We start from the raw sequence: 17,534 nt of genomic DNA, 5'->3' as shown, positions 1-17,534 counted from the left end.
TTTAACTAAACATTTTCAGTCCTGTCTTACCCTAGTAATAACAAAAATGATAGGCTATGGTTATTTTACTCCACTTTGGTTGTCACCTTTCTTTTGACTGTTGGTCTGGGTCCTTGCATCCATAGACCTATATTTATGTCTATCCGTGCATTTAAGAGAATCTGTTTGGATTGCAAGATGATCTGTAAATCATTGATTCTGCACAGTCAGACTAATGTAGTTGATCTCAAAATTCAATATATGAATTTGAGAGTGGTAATTTATGCTACATTTTCCCAACAGCCCCATCCCTCAACTTCACAGCCAACCAGAGCAAAAGCATCCATTGAACTACAGGAATCATAGAGATAAATAGAGGACTCATCTTTGTATCTGTGCTACTATACTGTAGCGTCTGTGACAGGATAGGCAGCGCCGTTGAGACAATCTCTATTTTGAAGTGGTACATTTTCTTCTTCACGATTGGCTGATCCCTCCTGATGGACATGACTCTAACATGGTCACCAGGAGGGATCAGCCAATAAAGTTGTAAAGGTGTCAGCATGCTTCAGATAAACTGGCGCCTAGCCAAACTCGGCTAGCCGAACCGAACGAGTGTGCTCGCATACTGCCTTAAAAGAGTGTATCTTGAAAAACAAGAAAAAGCGGCAATAGTACTGTTTGTCCATTTTGAGACGCCATAGTCAGTATACACTTCCTCAAAATAGTCTCACCGAAGTCCTAAACTAACAAAAACGTCACAAAATGTCATCATAGTATATGCACAAACTCTCCCAAATTGTTTCGGCTGGGAAGCCTTCGGACGCCTTTAGTCCCACCCAGCTGACTACATTAAAATGGTGGAAGCCCTCAATGGTGCTGCCCATGCAAACACAGCCTTTTGGACACTAGAGGCATCTATCATTCTCTATGAGAGGAATATAAGCGGCAGAAAGGCCAATGGACTGAAACAAAACAAAAAATCGCATCGTTTTTTTCCAAATGTATTGAGTTTGATAACTACAGTACTGCTTTTTTGGCATTTATATTTTATTTCCAATAATTGTCTAGGTTGTTGTAAAATTGTTAGATTACTTGTTAGATATTACTGCACGGTCGGAACTAGAAGCACAAGCATTTCGCTACACTCGCATTAACATCTGCTAACCGTGTGTATGTGACCAATCAAATTTGATTTGGTTTCAGGGCAGCACACTTATTGTGAAGGATTTTTCAAATATTTGACCCGGAAGGGACAGTTTATGCTGCTGGCTTCACGTAGGTGAAAATGATTCCGACAACAACACTATCGCGTGTCAAACTAGTTAGCTAGATATTTGGTTGAAAAGTAATGATTGTGTAACACTGGCAGATAAATTTCAATCAAAACATCGTTAGATTGTCACATCTGCATAGACTGTGGTTGCTAGCAAAAGCACCGACAGGGCAAGTACACTGTACTACGCTCGCATCAACTCAACAACAGCGCCGTGGAGGACTAGCTCGCTGGCTTGCTAGCTACTGTTTCCTCCAGCGAAGTGGCTCCGATGGCGAAAAACACTCTTTCGTCGCGATTCAGGAAACTCGACATAGATGAATTTGATGAGAACAAATTCGTGGATGATCACGATGAGGCTGTCGACAATCAAGGACCCGACGGCTCGGAGATAGACAACCTCATCAGGCAATATCCTTTACGTTCATGCGCATGCCCCCCGTGTTAACTAGCAAGCTAGCACATTTAGCTATCAGCCTCGGCGATTTTGTTTTTCATTCAAAAATCCAAATGTTCAACATAGCTGATTTTGTGTTCGTACTGACAAATGTATCTTGCAAGTTAGCTTAGTTGATGTTGTGTAAATATGTCGTTTTAGGTTGTTGGCTAACTAGCCAATGGAGGATATCCCTGGCTGAACGGTCTTTAACTCTTGTCCAGACCAGGGCGCCCTCCAGAGCTATCTAAACCCGAGACTCTTGGATGTCCTAACTTTTTGTTAACTAGGTAGTTACGTCTAAACATAGTTGGCTATAACTAGCATGCAAAGTACAAGCAGTTGCTCCAGTATCGATGGGGGAATCACTGAGCCATTTGATTTGGGTGAGGCAGGAGTATCAGTGTCAGTAGGGTCAACATGGCCCCCTTAATAAGGGCCTTATTTCGAGTGAGACACATTCAGGTCCGGATTTGCTTAAATATATATACCCTCCCCCCACCACCTTGTCTGGTGGTATAGCTATCCATCTCTCTGCGTCCTCCTGCTCCATTTGAGGGGAATATGGTTGGTCTGGTCAGGTGAGATGGAACTGGCTGTGTGTGATGGACACCTCTATGCCTGCCTTTTACAAAGGCAGCCCAACTCTGATCTTTTGAGCAATCAGATCAGCTCTGAAAAAGATCTTACGAAAAACGAATTCCAGGAAAAATATAACAATTGAGCTGGCTGTGTAAATGCAGCCTAAGGAATTTGTATTTTATTATGCCAAGACAGCAGCTATTCTTCCAGGGGTACAGCAAAATTAAGGCAGTTTATACAATTTTAAAAACAGTGCAATACATTCAGATTTCACCACACACTGTGTGCCCTCAGGAAAGAGATCTCACATTGGATGCTGCCATCAAAACCCTCCCTGATATCGGTCTGTCTGTTGGTGGAAAAACATTTGCTTGTGGAGATGCATTGTGTTCCTGCCCCATAAACCTATTTAGGATATGGCAATAGGAAGTATTAAATTCCTTAACCGACTGAAGTGCACAGGCGACATGATGACAGCTTTTCACATTGCTCTCCGGAACCCTCCTCTCAACACTAAGAATCCAGCAATAAAGGTAATGGGCCAAGATGTGCATCAAATCTGAAATTGTACTCTTGCATCATGTAACTTTGCGGGAAGCTCCTTTTGTCAATATTGGCATTGGTCTAGAATACTAGTATTACAGAGTTAAGAACATACCGTAAGCTCACTCCACAGCTAGCTTGAAATGTTGTGGATGGAGCCATCCAATTGATACTTTTCCTTGTGGCTCAAACCATTGGAATGTTGTCAAGTAGGGCGGTCCCGAGTTCAAGCCAGGCATGAGGCGAATCAGGTGGAAGTGGTACTCACTAAGCAAGCAATGTGGCGTCCATAACATGGCAGGAGAGGCTTAGCAAGCATCCCAAAAATGTTGCCTCTCTCTCGTGGGAATCTGCAGTTGTAAATAACTTCCTTTAACATGCTCTCTCTCCCTTTCTCTCGCTGTCTTGCTCTGTCTTTCAGGAAAGGGCTCTGGCAATAGTGCTGAGAGTGTTGACGTCATTCAAGTCCAGCGATATCGAGCCAGCTGTCAAGTCGCTAGACAGAAGCGGGGTGGACCTGCTTATGAAGTACATATATAGAGGCTTCGAGAAGCCCTCTGACAATAGCAGTGCCATTCTCCTACAGTGGCACGAAAAGGTGTGAAAGCTCTCTGAACTTGTGATCTTTAAACTCTAAGCCACCTAATACAGGGATGGGCAACTGGTAGCACCCTCTTTGAAGGCACTCTGAACTTGAATTTTTATATAACTTTTTTTTTTAGGAAGGGGGGCAACTGTTGGAATAGTATAATACTCCAGGTGCAATTTTGGAGTTTAGTTGAATGACTGGCCCGGGGAGCCCCCATTGATTTTGTTAGTCAGTCTCACTCAGATATATTAAAAACAGTAAACATATCTCTCCACTGTATAGCAAAATGTGTAGAATTGCACGAAACTTGTTATGAAGTTTCTATAATTGTCTCTCCGCCCCATGGCAAACTGCTTTAAAACTGCAACACTTTCTCTCAGCTGTCAAGGGGGGGGGCTACTAAAACATTTCTCACTATGTGTGGGGGGGGGGGGGGTATGCACGTGGTTATGCAGACCCACAAGCAACTGTGGCCCCTCATGAATTCAGATGTGGCATCCACCCCCATAAAAGTTGCCCATCCCTGACCTAATTTAGCATGTGTGTATGATATTTGTTCATTTGTCTCTTCCCCTCGTTTTCTTCACTCAGGCTTTCGCAGTTGGGGGCTTAGGGTCAATCGTAAGAGTTCTGACCGCCCGAAAGACAGTTTGAGGGGACGTGCTTTATCACATGGAGCATCTCCTGCATGACCACTGACAAGAGGAGTGACTGCCTTCTGTATAAGGGAAAGTAGCTTATAATTACAATACATTTCTTCCTGAGAATAAAAACCCTTACACTACATAATTTAAAGACAAAAAAACAAACAAAGGGAACATTATTTTCTGTTAGAAAATATTTAGCTGCAACTAAGGAAATTGATACATGTTCATGTATAGGATTATCATTTTTACCTAATCACGAGGTTGTCGTTCTTTCACCATTGCATTTCTGTTCTAATATTCATAAGTATCCGCATGTTTCTTTGAGGGTGGGGGAAGGAAGAGTTTCCCTAATGACATGAACATGGCAGGTAAAAGGCTGTGCATCAACTGTTACTTGGTACCAACGGTACCTTTATACCAGTGTGTGTGTGTGTGTTGTGTGAGCTTGCGAGTATGTCCTTTGGCTCACATCAGTGTTGAATATTTAGATTTGTTTTTCTCATTGTCAGTTTTGTACAGACAAAAGTACATTTAATATAAAGAGATTGAGATTCAATTAATTGGTGGGTGGGGGATTTCATTGTAAAGTGCCTGCTGCAATAAAACTCATGGATCATCTTAACTGGGAACAAGTGTCCTTGTCATTTGCCCTCTAGTCTGTAGGTTGGTGGTGAATTTGGCTGTGGAACCTGTATTCCTGTTCAGATTGAACACAACGGTACGTGTGAATCTACAAACTAGTTCGAGAAACACCTCATCCAAATAGTATATTATTTTTTCGGGCTAGGGTATAAGTGAACTATCAATTTAAAAAGGCTGGACCTATCAGGAGGCAAGGTTGAATTTATATAAAAAAATAGGTAAAGCAGTGTTGGCGGCAGTAAAGGTCATTTTCAATTGAGCCGACATGCAGCGTTTACCGTGAATGTAGTCTCCGCTGACGCGGGAACATTGCCTTTAAATCACACTGAACTTCCGCAATATGGATTGAATAGAACCCCAAATCAAAAAAAAACTTTCATAGCTGCTTAACCAGAAATGTTAAGCTCCAAGTGACATCTCTTCATACAGGGTTTTAAACAAGTACACCTTACAGCCACCCAGAGAATGAACCAATGCCCCCACAAGCTAGGTATCTAATTGTAATAGACATAACAGGTAAATTATCTTTATACAACCATCACTGACGTCTACAACATATGTCCATAAACCCCGTCGATAATTATGCTTTCAGCAACAACTGAAGACCATCAAAAAAGGGACCATTGTAACACAGTAAAGACTTATTTTTTCCCTTTTTCCTTTTGATAGCAAGAAGAAATGGGCACAATTCATAGCATGCTAAGTGAGGGACATTGGTTTTGGTTAGAAAAATATCCCTGGAACACATTGGGGAAAAAATCTGTTAAAATTGGAGTGGTGTGTCAATTCATTCAGGGGCATTTTCTGCAAAATTGTTAATGTCTTCAGTCCAAAGGCATCTCTTGCCTACTGTATTGTTGATTGTGTGTGAAATAAATGTTTGAGTGATGCTTTTGTAACAGATCTTTTCTTTTGAGGAGTCAAAGCAATCACCTATATAAGATACATTTGAAACAATAAAGACAATATATCTCACAAATTAAAACAAAACAGTCAAACTTTTAATTTTCTTAAAGCATTCAAAAAAGCTTGCATGTTTTGGTATTTTAGTCAACTTATTTTTCCTTCATACTTAATAACATCAAATATAATTGGCAACAAATGGGACAGAACCGTTTAAAGGATATAAACAAAGAATGCCAAATAATGTTTAACTAGCATCTCTAGAAACCCTTAACTTATAAAGAAAGAGTATTCCGACCAATATATCACTTTGAAATCGTTCCCTCCCACAACAGTAGGAACCGGTAGAAAGAACACCCTTACTCTCAAAGTAACATTTTAGATTTAGGCCCAAGAAATTAATGTTCATACTTAAATATACTTTTGTTCCATATCATTGTGTTACTCATCTAGGGCTTATCCAAATGGTGCGAAACGTTCAAAGCATTGCAGATAGAAATGTATTGCACAGAATTGACATGACTTTCAAATAATAGATACGTAATTTATAGAATGGACATTCCTTTGTTTCTCAACATTTCACCCTATTTGGGGGTTCAACTACATGCCAACAGGGGAAAGAGGTCAGTCACATCCTGTCACAATTTACAAGTTTACCGGTATTATAACATAAATAAATGGTGTCTAGGGCTTTGTCATTATGCATAAATATCATATGTACTTTACATATACTGTACTATCCTCACTAGTAAGACCTATTTTGGGATGGGGATACACGGTAAAGGGGCAGCTTCACTTCAGTTTGCACAGGAAGCTTTGACACTTTTCTATAAGAATATGAGTGCTTTTTGTTCCCCTCTTGCTCCTAACTACAATGCACAATAACACACTACATGGAGGAGAGTAAAGTCACCACGAGATTACAACGGGCTGTAAACAAAGGCCCAAAGACAAAGCAGGAAAACATGTCCCAAAATGGTTTTACTGCATACAATTCACAGTGTATGATATGACACGGTCACAATGCGTCAACTTGCAACCTTTTTGAATCAGGTTTAGTTAAGTATGGGTGCTCCGTCTTTTCCTCTTCCCTTGAGGACTTCATCATGTTTGTAAATTCATTAATCAAGGATAGTCCAAGAAAACATGGGTGATATGCTCAACTGGACAGTAATTCTTCATGGCCTTCCCCTGAAAGCTCATCCGTCAACTTGTTTTGGCAGTGATAACTCTTATGGAAATTGGAGTGGTCCATAAAAATGGTGGCAATTAAAAATTGGACTGATGCCGCGGTCCATGATGTGCTTGAATAAAAAAAAAAATGGATAAAACCAAAAGGCAGTTTGAATGAAACAGTCCACAGAGGCTTTGTAGATGTACATTTCTATGAAAGTGGGTCCCCTAAGTGAAGAGAAGATGAGCTACGGTAGTGTAGCTCGTTGCACTAACTTGTGCTTCCCAGTGAGCTAGGATGCTAGTCTTGTGTGATCTGGATGATCATGCCCTGTGCTGCCATCCCAAACATGGACAGACATACATGCTCTAATGAATTAACACAGATAACATCATATATCACAACAATTAAGGTTTTTACAAAAAATATGGACAGTGTTCTTGTCCATTGTAATTGACAAAAACATCAAATATCTAAATGTGTATTACAATGATCGTAGGGTGGCATAGGGAATAATGGATTGGACGGTCTCTGACATGCCTTTTTACCGACAGCACGACAAATAAGATTAGGTCATAATTCAATACAGTAAAGTGCAAGGCTACTATTGTTTTTATCATCATTATTAACAAATAAACAAAATATTATTATAATTGCCATGGGGAGAAGTATTTCCCATGTTGAAATGGTCCACTTTTGTTTGTTTCTATGGGGAGAACCGTGTCAGTTTCCCCGACTCTCTCCATGTCCTTGGAATGTATGCTGGCTGAATTTGACCAAAACAACTGATGGGGGGAACAATGTGCAGTTCATTCATTAAAATTGCTGTGCCAACTGCATATATTTTTCACAGCTTCTACAATTAACAATTCGACATACGTACTAAAGACCAAACATCTCTCTGTATCACATACTGTTATTTTCAATTAAACATAAATATACATTTAAAATGGTGATTTCTTACTTTTGAAATTCATTTTTTCCTCTCAGTAAATACAAAAAACAAAATAATTTGGCTATTTTTGTTCATCACCACACACACGTACTTAAAACTGGTTGCCAGGAGTCAGTTTCAGCACTACCCGGTTCCATTGCTTCAAGCCCCCATCTATATAAGGAAATTAGATGACGCTTGCTGCCATGCAGGGCACTTGCTAGACGGCTAACGCTGGAACTGACCTGCAAACAGACTAACATGAACTCGACAGAGTAAACTCTGGACAAGAATACTGATCAGACATGCAAAGAAAGAGAAACAGCAGCATGAACTCTCTCCAGTAAACCATCATGCCTAAAACAGAGGAATGGGGGCTTAGTTATAATGAATGACACAGGGCCTCTCAAAGTCCTACATTTTCCAGAAACCATAGGTTTTTGAATCAGGAGGGGTGAATCTCAGAATCTACCCCCTTTACCTAATTTCCTTAATCCCCACTGGTCTGAAAGAACTGGTCAGGAGAAAGCCGGTTAAGGAGAGAATACGTAAGACTATAATTGCCATGGGATGCAACCCCCAAAACATATAGGCTACAGCATAGAGAGGCCTTTTCCATCCCTACAATGTCTCAAAAGATATGCAGCCAATGATATGCTGCCAATCAAGGTCAAAGCTAAATCTTTTAAAAGATCCACCCCAGAAGGAGTGTTACCCTGGTTCCTCAAGTGATATCTTTGAAAAGCAGAAGATTGGGAGAGATGTGTCTATTTATCTATTTTGATTGGCCTGTGAGGAGCTGGGCAGCTGTGTACCTGCGGGGTGCTTAAACATATACCCGCAGTAAACCCAGTCCGAAAACTTGCTCTGATACAAGGAGTAATAGACAGTGAAAATAGATTAGCGACCTCCTGCTTGCTCAGTCACTGCACTAAATGAGCGGATATGTTTGCAGATCATTCAGAGCCGCTGACATCGCCACCGTATGTTAGTACCTAGATGTTAGGAGCTGGTACCTAAACAGGTCAGAGCTGGTGCCTAGAGGGTAGGGGCAAGTGGTTGTTTCTGAACAGGGCTAAACTGTTCATGAGGGTCTGCATAGGCACTCTGTTACTTTACCCATCCAGGCCTCAGTTTTACAGAACAGACTACTGAAACGAAACAAAAAAAGCAACTTCCAGGCAATTACATTAGAATTAGATGTGTTAAAACCAGCAGATCTAGTTGGGTAAACAAATATGGAGGTTAGTCTCACTCTAAACCCTACATCCAGTAAACTTGGCCAACACATCTACCCATGCACAGAAGAGGAGACTTCCCTACAGCTTGCATTGAAGTTCATTTGTAGTTCAGATAGCTGGAAGCATCCATCTAGAACCCACTGCAGGCAGTGCTGTCGTAAAACTATGTTAATTTATTTTCTGTCTTTTTAAGTGTTATAAAGCCCTCGATAGCTTCATGTGTCCTCCTGTCACCCTCAGACTAAAATAGCTGCACCATGTGTTCATTTGAGTGCTTTTTTTTGAGTAACAACACGGTAGTACATGCTCATCTCATGTGGATATAAGTAGCTAGGTAACTTGTTCATGTTTGCATTGTACATAGTTGACTTCCACAAGTAGCTGTATGAATGTACTCAAAATAAGTATAGCCGATAGGGTAAAGTAGATAAGGTAGGGGAAATAAGGGGATCTTGGGTTAAAAAGAAACGGACACTATTGCAGTGTGTTCAACCAGTAACTTAATTACCTCTGAAAGATGAGGACTCTTGTGCGAATGTGTATAGCGGTGATCTGCGTGTCTGTGGTTGGTCTGTGTTTGTATAGTTGTGGTGACTAGCTGGGCAGCTGAAGGTTAGTAGTTCACGTCCAGCGTTCCGTCCCAAAAGAGGCTCCGCACATCCAACATGGCGGCCAGCTCCAGAACGTGCTTCTGCAGGAGGCTGCTCTCCACCGTGTCCTGTTTGGGTAGCTGAGGGTACGATTCCGGGAAGCTCCTGGACTCCTGCAAACGACAGAGAGAGAGAGAAGCGACATTACATTTAACCCCCTAATTACCATGAATAACTATGGGAGATGTAACTAAGTACCAAGGGCACAATAAAACTGATTTACCCGGAAGAGCTTGTGCAGTCTCAGTGTAGCCGAGCAAAACACAAAGCGGATCAGTAACAATCGGAGGAACTCATCACCGTAGAACTGTAGAAAGGCTTGGTCTGTGAAGGAGACAACCAACATTATGGTTGTGATATTTGCACTTAAAATCTTTAAAAAATTGCCAAAAAACACACCTATAGCTTGTGAGCGTGTGATCATCTGGCCGATGTCACGGTACACCTTGTGTAGAAACTCCTCAGCCTTCTCCCACAATCCTTGGCGCAGGCTGCTCAGGCCACACACTGACAGGAAGGCCAGAAGGGGGCAGTACAGGAAGAGTGTGAAGAGGCTGCCGCGCTGAGACTGGTCTGAGAGAAGGAGACCAGGTTGAGAGACATTCATAGAACAGTTTCTCAGAACACCCACAAAAACAATTTCTCATCTCACGTGGCTTATTCTGCACACATATTTCTAAACCAATCAATAAAATGAATTAAAATAATTGCAGAATCCAATGGAAAATAATCTGCCACATAAATAGGCCTAAATGAGTACAATGGCTGGTATCAAAAGGTCAACGCATTTGAGAATTAACTGACAAGCTCTAAGAGCTATTTTCTAGAATAGTTAAGAGTATGGCATAGTGTAATTGCCGACTTCAACATTGAAAGTAATTGACGGTTGCCTGTAACACGCTAATTAAGATGAGTACAGAGGTGTAAAAAAGCTATAATAAGTGACAAACTAACCTTGCATGCTCTTTGGATAGACTGTGGGAGATAGCAGGCACACCAGCGGCTGACCAAAGAGATTGGTGAAATTCTACATGGAGATACAAGGCATAGCGTTAGTAAGGATCACGCCAGACTGAATTCCCAAAAGGAATAGTCCACTTTTCCTTAAATGCATCTTAAAATTAGGGTGGGGGGGTGGTAGTGAGGAGTATTTCTGTCTGCAATAAAGCACTTTTGTGGGGATTGGCTGGGCCTGTGCTCCAAGGCCCACCCATGGCTGCACCCCTGCCCAGTCACGTGAAATCCATAGATTAGGGCCTAGTGATATTATTTCAATTGATTTATTTCCTTATATTTTTATTTCATTATTAATTAAGTCAGTTAAGAACAAATTCTTATTTACAATGATGGCCTACCCCGACCAAGCCCTAACCCGGACGACGCTGGGCCAATTGTGCGCCACCCTATGGGACTCCGAATCATGGCCGGTTGTGATACAGCCTGGAATCAAACCAGGTCTGTAGTGACGCCTCTAGCAGTGCCTTAGACCGCTGCGCCACTTGGGATCATGAACTGTAACTCAGTAAAAACGTTGAAATTGTTGCATGTTGCATTTATATTGTTGTTCAGTGAAATAATGATGAAAATCCAGGGAACTAACATCAATCAATAAGTTGAGTGTTTTAGCAATGTATGAAAAGCACCTCAGTTATCATTATCCTTCTCTTAACCCAAAAAAGGTGTAATTGTGATTCATATAATTCTCACCAACCTTATAGGCTGTGCTGTTGGAAGAGTCCACAATGACAAAAAGAGGCTTCCGGGTGAAAGGGAACAAGTCCCCAGGGTGAAGGCTAAGGCATACAGGAGTCAACAGTAATTGCATGTACACACACACACACGTTACAAACAATTTGGGCAAATATTGTAGAGTGTGTTAATAAATAAAGTGGGCTGTGCAAGAAGTTCTATGTAACTTTTTAAAGGCCAATACTGTACATGCATCTCATGTCTGCCAAAAAACATACTGAGGACAGTGGATTGCCAGAGCCTGTTCCTTACCAGTGCATCTCTTTTTGGGCTTGGTTCCTTTTCTGTACAGTCTCCCCATTCACCACATCACGGTTTGTGTTGGTGAGAACTCCTCCAAAGTCATATGGTCCTGATAAAAAAATCAATCACATGTTGGGAATTAATTATCAGATGAATTTCAGCTCCTGCTGCAAGAACGTGACCAGTGTGTGAACTAGTGAGTGTGTGTGTGTTTACAGAATTTAAGGGGGGGCTGGTGTACCCTCATAATCCAAGCGTCCGGTAGGGAAGACTCCAGTAGCTGAAAGATAGACGAGCAGCACACTGTTCGCTGGCAACTCCTACAAAACAACACCTAAAATCAGCCAATACCATCCAAAAATCATTAATGTTTTAAAATATACATTTTATTGATATTTTATACAATTCTGATGGGATTCCATTAGGATGTACTCTAGAACAGGATGTAGATTTCTTTCTGTTCAGCGTTTTCATTTCCATTGGGTAGGACTAGGGCTGTGGCGGTCATGAAATTTTGTTAACCGTCACGCGATCGGGTCTTTCTCACAGGTTACAAGTGAAGACCGACACATCGGGGAGACAGTTGGAGACTGACCTTAAAGGAGGCAGACAAGAAGGTGTAGAGCTGGCTGAACGTTGGCTTGTACAGCAGGTACTTGTGAGGGTTCTCTCTCTTGGCTGGCTTCTCGCTGGGTTCCTGTGAAGGAAGACATGGGGTAAGGGCCTGTGAAGGAAGAAACGGAGTAAGCAGCTGTTTACAGGACAGGTTTCATGTAGGGTTTCCGGCGCTGCCTTTCTCCCATATTACATTCGAGACTTTTACATTTGCAATATTCTGTCTATGTTGTTGTCCCCAACACAGTGTAAGATGCGTTTCCAGTATTCCCCCTCACCAATGTTCCAGGTTTAGAAGTTGTAGTAGCCAGGTTGACTGGTTCCCGCTCCAAAGCTTGGAGTATGCGGAACATATCGATGGTTAGCTCACTGAATTTTACCTGACAAACACAAATGATTATAGTTTAGAATGTGGATCCCCAGACTGGTCAAGAGGTTGTTTTAGAGCTGCGCTTTAGACTAGAATCTGTGTTCACACACCTGGTTGTTGCAGTTTCCAATGATTAGTGCATCTGCCAGGGTGAGCTGGCCAACTACCATTCCCTGTTCCAACTGAGGCACGCCCCCCTCCTGTAGCCGATTGGATGTGAAGACCACAGTATTTTCATCGTTCAGCACCACCACTGGGTCTGCCTGCTCACAGAAACAAAACATTCATAGCTTCACTTCAACTCCATTGTGCACACCATTCTAGTAATACTTCTGTGGTATGTAAAATCTTTCACACAAAATAATCACAGATTGACATAAATATACAATGATAATTTCAACCCCATAATCCTGAATTAATTAAAATTACAGTACTTCAGTAATGCTTGGTGGGAACCCATCTGATTTTTGCTGACTTGTGGAAGCCTCCTTTAAGTGTTGGTATATCCTTCATTCATAAGTTATGATGACATTTCCCCCTTACGTAGTAGGAAATTGGCAGTAGGCACAGAAAGGTAAAAGTCATCAAGAGATCGTGACGGGATACAGTAAGTTCATACCAATATCGTTAAAAATCTAAACCTTTGCTTATAACGACATAAGCCAAACCCATCCTCAAAGCTGATCATTTCTCTCATGACTGCAAAAGGTTACTCTGAGAATCTTTATGAAATGTCCATTAAAAGGGTCATTTTGGCAATGAAGCTCTTACTCTACTTCCCCAGAGTCAGATGAACTCGTGGATACCATTTTTATGTCTCTGCATGCAGTTTAAAGGAAGTTGCTAACTAGTGTTAGCGCAATGATTGGAAGTCTAGGGAAACTGCTAACATACACGCTAGTTAGCATTGGCTAACTGCCTTCATACTGGATGTAGACATAAAAATGTTATCCATGAGTTTTTCATCTGACTCCGGGGAAGTAGATGAAGGGCTTCATTGCCAAAATTCTGAAGTATCCCTTTCAAATCTTTAAGAGTCTAAGTACGTGGGGGTTCTACTAAGCGAACATATGGTCATACCAAGGATCATTTAGCTGTTTGATTTTAAATTTTAGAACTCCATAAGGTTATTATTATTATTTTTTTTTAAAGCTTACTGCTATTAGCCCATAGCAACGCATAACAGCTTCATGGAATAACAGATAGTCCCCCAAAAAATCTAAAGGAAGTTTGTTCTGAAGTGTCTGTTCTGTATCTGAGATATACACAAAAGATCAGGACTCTTACTTTTTTGACAAGGATTTAACCCCTTATTTTAAGCACTGAACTAGTTTCTCCATATACACTACCATTCAAAAAAGTTTGGGGTCACTTATACATTTTGTTGTCAATTAAAATAACATCAAATTGATCAGAAATACACTGTAGACATTGTTAATGTGGTGAATGACTACTGTAGCTGGAAACGGCAGATTTTTTAATGGAATATCTACATGGGTGTACAGAGGCCCATTATCAGCAACCATCACTCCTGTGCTCCAATGGCATGTTGTGTTAGCTAATCCAAGTTTATCCTTTTAAAAGGCTAATTAATCATTACAAAACCCTTTTGCGATTATGTTAGCACAGCAGAAAAGTGTTGTGCTCATTTTAGAAGCAATAAAACTGTCCTTCTTTAGACTAGTTGATTCTGGCCAATAAAAATAAAAGATTAAGATGGGCAAAAGAACACAGACACTGGACAGAGGAACTCTGCCTAGGCCAGCATCCCAGCGTCGCCTCTTCACTGTTGACGTTGAGACTGGTGTTTTTAAGGTACTATTTAATGAAACTGCCAGTTGAGGACTTGTGAGGTGTCTGTTTCTCAAACTAGACACTCTAATGTACTTGTCCTCTTGTTCAGTTGTGTACCGGGGCCTCCCACTCCTCTTTCTATTCTGGTTCTGTGAAGGGAGTAGTACACAGCGGTGTACGAGATCTTCAATTTCTCGCATGGAATAGCCTTAATTTCTCAGAATAAAAATAGACTGACGAGTTTCAGAAGAAAGTTCTTTGTTTCTGGCCATGTTGAGCCTGTAATCGAACCCACAAATGCTGATGCTCCAGATACTCAACTAGTCTAAAGAAGGACAGTTTTATTGCTTCTTTTATCAGAACAACACTTTCAACTGTGCTAACATAATTGCAAAAGGGTTTTCTAATGATCAATTAGTCTTTTAAAATTATTAACTTGGATTAGCTAACACAACGTGCCATTGGAACACAGGAGTGATGGCTGCTGATAATGGGCCTCGAGTGGTGTATATTTTCATTAATTTTTTAAACTGGTACCCGGCTCTCTTCAGACTATTCTTGTAAGCGTCCTAGAGCAAAACAACTGACATATACATGTCCGTGAGAGACTCGCCTTTCCACAGAGGGGTCATAGAGTGTAGCCCAAACTGTTTGGACGCTACAGACCGAAGTTGGCAGATCAGCTGTAGCGACTTCAGACGAGTCACGTGAGACTTGTGGAGGTCATGGCGCAAAATGGAGAACTATCGTGTTCGTTAGTCTCATCTTTCCATGAAGTTTGTAGATCAAACTGTTCGGACGCTATCAACGTTTTTGTGAGTAGACTGATTTTCGGGATGTCTCATGGTCTGACAAACCACTCCAGCTCTGCCACCTTTCACCGCATATGCGGAAGGGCGACATCAACAGATAAGGTGGATTGAGATGCAGCCAATGCAAATTTACTCTAGGGGGTTAACTGCCAATCATTAGTGAGTAAAACACTCCTGCAGTGTTTCTTTATATACAGTCAAGTTATTCTTTAGTATTTTATTAGGATCCCCATTAGCTGTTGCGAAAGCAGCAGCTACTCTTCCTGGGGTCCACACAAAACATGAAAGAACATTAATAGACAAGAACAGCTCAAGGACAGAACTAAATCAATTTTAAAAAGGCACACGTAGCCTAAATATCAATAATCACACAACCTATTCGGAATCTGACCTCCACAAAAGCTGCCACCTCTTGTAAGACCAGATTCCATTCTAACTGATCTTCTGTGTTGAATCGCTGGGTATAGTCCTCGATTTCCTCTGACAGCTCCTGCAGGAGGGGAGACCACTGTTATACACACTATACACAGCACACTAATGCATGCTAGTTAAATATGTGTATTTTTGTTAGAGTAAAAAATACAGGCTGAAACTTCTGCACTCCACTTTATATTAAACTCCAATAATAAAATACAACAAAAAGGCCTAAATAAATACAAATGAGATTGAGAACTTCCTCTGGTAATCGTTTGTTTATCCTCAGAATTTTTACCTTGACCAGCACCTTCACTAGGTCCATCTTGTTCAGAAGTAAACAGACGACTATGTAGCGGGCATAATACCGAAGCTTCTTCACTACCAACTCAGGCCTAACAGGAGGGGGAAGACAATGGAAGAAAGCAAAGTTGTGTTACAATCTTTCCCTGGCAAGCACAAACACACACAGACTAAAATGTTAATGTGTTTTGTTCCAGCAGCACTAAATAAATGTAGCTGTTGGAACATTCACAACAATTTTGTTAAAATGTGATTATGTAATTTGTCTCAGTCTACCATAAACACCTTCAACAAATATCATAACATTACATAAAAATGTACTTCTATCATTATCCCCATGTGGATTGTTGCTCCTTGTTGCTAGCTAAATCACTCACCCACCTTTCCCAGGTTTAGCTGGGATTTGAAAAATGTCATTAAAATATAAATAAAATGTTAGCAAGCCAGCTAACCCATTACTACGTTCACCAGCAAACAGATAATTATTAAGTGGCTAAAAATGTGCATTCAAGTGCTGTCGGAAATACAACTGTCCAACTCTAATATAGCCGAATGACGGTCCAAGTCGGAGTAACAAGTGGGAAACTCAGAATTTGAGTCTACAAGTTAACACGTTTCATCACTGACTTCTCACCTTTTCAACCTGAAGGTAATGAAACAAAGCCATTTACAGCCTTTATCATGTAGCTAGTTTGACAATGTAGCTAGTTTGACCACATTGCCAACATTAGCAAGCTAGCTAAGTTATTAACAACATTAGTTTGCTAGCTAAAATCTCATTGGTTGAAGAGTTGTTCAGACTTCAAAAGCACTTGAACATGTCGAAAAAAGTTGTGCGCTGAGGGTTAAATATATATATTTTTTATCACAGAAATTGAAAGTATATAAACTACCCGTTACTCATATGTATTTTTGCATTATTGTTAAGTTGTCTGACAGTCAGGGATACTTCACTCCAAATACAAAGGTATATGGTTTTATCCATACCATGTCTGTATTCAATTGACCCAGGTCGCTTTTAAAGTGCATAGTTCAGTTGTTTTGCTATGTAACAACAGCCTCTGGCTAGCATTAACCTCCTGGGACAAAACTTGAATAGAAGCCAGACGGGCATGTTCAGAGTGCTCGAACAAATGTCTTAAAAATCAATAAAATGCCATGCGTTGGCACTCACCTATCCTCTTTGTTGACCTGATAGTAGTAGGACCGCTGACGGATGGCCGAGTAGAATGAGAAGGCCTCATTCAGGTAACTTGTTTCTGAGGTACGAAGACTACAACACAAAAAGAGAAAATGGTGTGCCAAGAACTCTCTGTATTGAGTGTGACACTGGTACCCCGGGAGTTCCTAAATAAGTGTATTAAGAAACAAATTTGATCAACTTAAAACTCAATACACTTAAAGAACACTTTAGGAAACACAAATTCTGCATGTCAGCTTGGTTTTATATCGTTTAAAAAAATCCATGCACCTCACACCACCACATTGGATTACATGATACTTAGGTATTTATTTTGCCACCCGTTTTTTTATTTTGTTTTAGTCAGTCTTTCCAAAATGCAGTTATGCCAAACATATTAGTTTTAATCCCAAAAAAGTAAGTAATTTTAGTTGACAAGATTTTCCTCTTGTTTTTAG

At 40.7% G+C, this 17,534-nt stretch overlaps 2 protein-coding genes across 6 annotated transcripts in view; one reads left to right on the top strand and one right to left on the bottom strand.

Moving 5' to 3' along the window:
• The first annotated feature begins 1,223 nt into the window (after window positions 1-1,223).
• Window positions 1,224-4,674, top strand: LOC129818929 (actin-related protein 2/3 complex subunit 5-like protein). The gene is made up of 4 exons (XM_055875292.1): window positions 1,224-1,667; window positions 2,735-2,806; window positions 3,238-3,414; window positions 3,997-4,674. The coding sequence occupies exons 1-4, from the start codon at window positions 1,527-1,529 to the stop codon at window positions 4,057-4,059; spliced, it is 453 nt and encodes a 150-aa protein (XP_055731267.1). The 5' UTR covers window positions 1,224-1,526; the 3' UTR covers window positions 4,060-4,674.
• Window positions 4,675-5,673: 999 nt separating this feature from the next.
• Window positions 5,674-17,534, bottom strand: part of scai (suppressor of cancer cell invasion) — a 30,319-nt gene continuing 18,458 nt past the window's right edge. For 4 of the 5 annotated variants that reach the window (XM_055875290.1, XM_055875289.1, XM_055875291.1 and 1 more), the window contains 13 exons: window positions 17,071-17,169; window positions 15,892-15,988; window positions 15,571-15,669; window positions 12,684-12,836; window positions 12,482-12,583; window positions 12,184-12,312; window positions 11,830-11,908; window positions 11,598-11,697; window positions 11,308-11,389; window positions 10,551-10,623; window positions 9,996-10,169; window positions 9,820-9,920; window positions 5,674-9,709 (listed from right to left, as the gene is read on the bottom strand). In XM_055875290.1, coding sequence (XP_055731265.1) covers window positions 9,560-9,709; window positions 9,820-9,920; window positions 9,996-10,169; window positions 10,551-10,623; window positions 11,308-11,389; window positions 11,598-11,697; window positions 11,830-11,908; window positions 12,184-12,312; window positions 12,482-12,583; window positions 12,684-12,836; window positions 15,571-15,669; window positions 15,892-15,988; window positions 17,071-17,169 — 1,438 coding nt within the window. In that variant the 3' untranslated portion in view covers window positions 5,674-9,559. The remainder of the gene's footprint in view (window positions 9,710-9,819; window positions 9,921-9,995; window positions 10,170-10,550; window positions 10,624-11,307; window positions 11,390-11,597; window positions 11,698-11,829; window positions 11,909-12,183; window positions 12,313-12,481; window positions 12,584-12,683; window positions 12,837-15,570; window positions 15,670-15,891; window positions 15,989-17,070; window positions 17,170-17,534) is intronic. The other variant, XM_055875288.1, reaches the window with a different exon arrangement.

Source organism: Salvelinus fontinalis, chromosome 21 (genome assembly GCF_029448725.1).
Source record: "Salvelinus fontinalis isolate EN_2023a chromosome 21, ASM2944872v1, whole genome shotgun sequence".
In the NCBI taxonomy this organism is placed as follows: domain Eukaryota; kingdom Metazoa; phylum Chordata; class Actinopteri; order Salmoniformes; family Salmonidae; genus Salvelinus; species Salvelinus fontinalis.
The sequence above is the reverse complement of the archived record's forward strand: the minus strand, read 5'-3'. Positions and strand labels throughout refer to the sequence as shown.

Excerpts from the sequence above, each read along its gene's own strand:
- LOC129818929 (XM_055875292.1), top strand. The coding sequence starts at position 1,527 with ATGGCGAAAAACACTCTTTCGTCGCGATTCAGGAAACTCGACATAGAT. Across the intron at positions 2,807-3,237 it reads CTAAGAATCCAGCAATAAAG|GAAAGGGCTCTGGCAATAGT; the intron begins GTAATGGGCCAA and ends TCTGTCTTTCAG. Across the intron at positions 3,415-3,996 it reads TCCTACAGTGGCACGAAAAG|GCTTTCGCAGTTGGGGGCTT; the intron begins GTGTGAAAGCTC and ends TTCTTCACTCAG.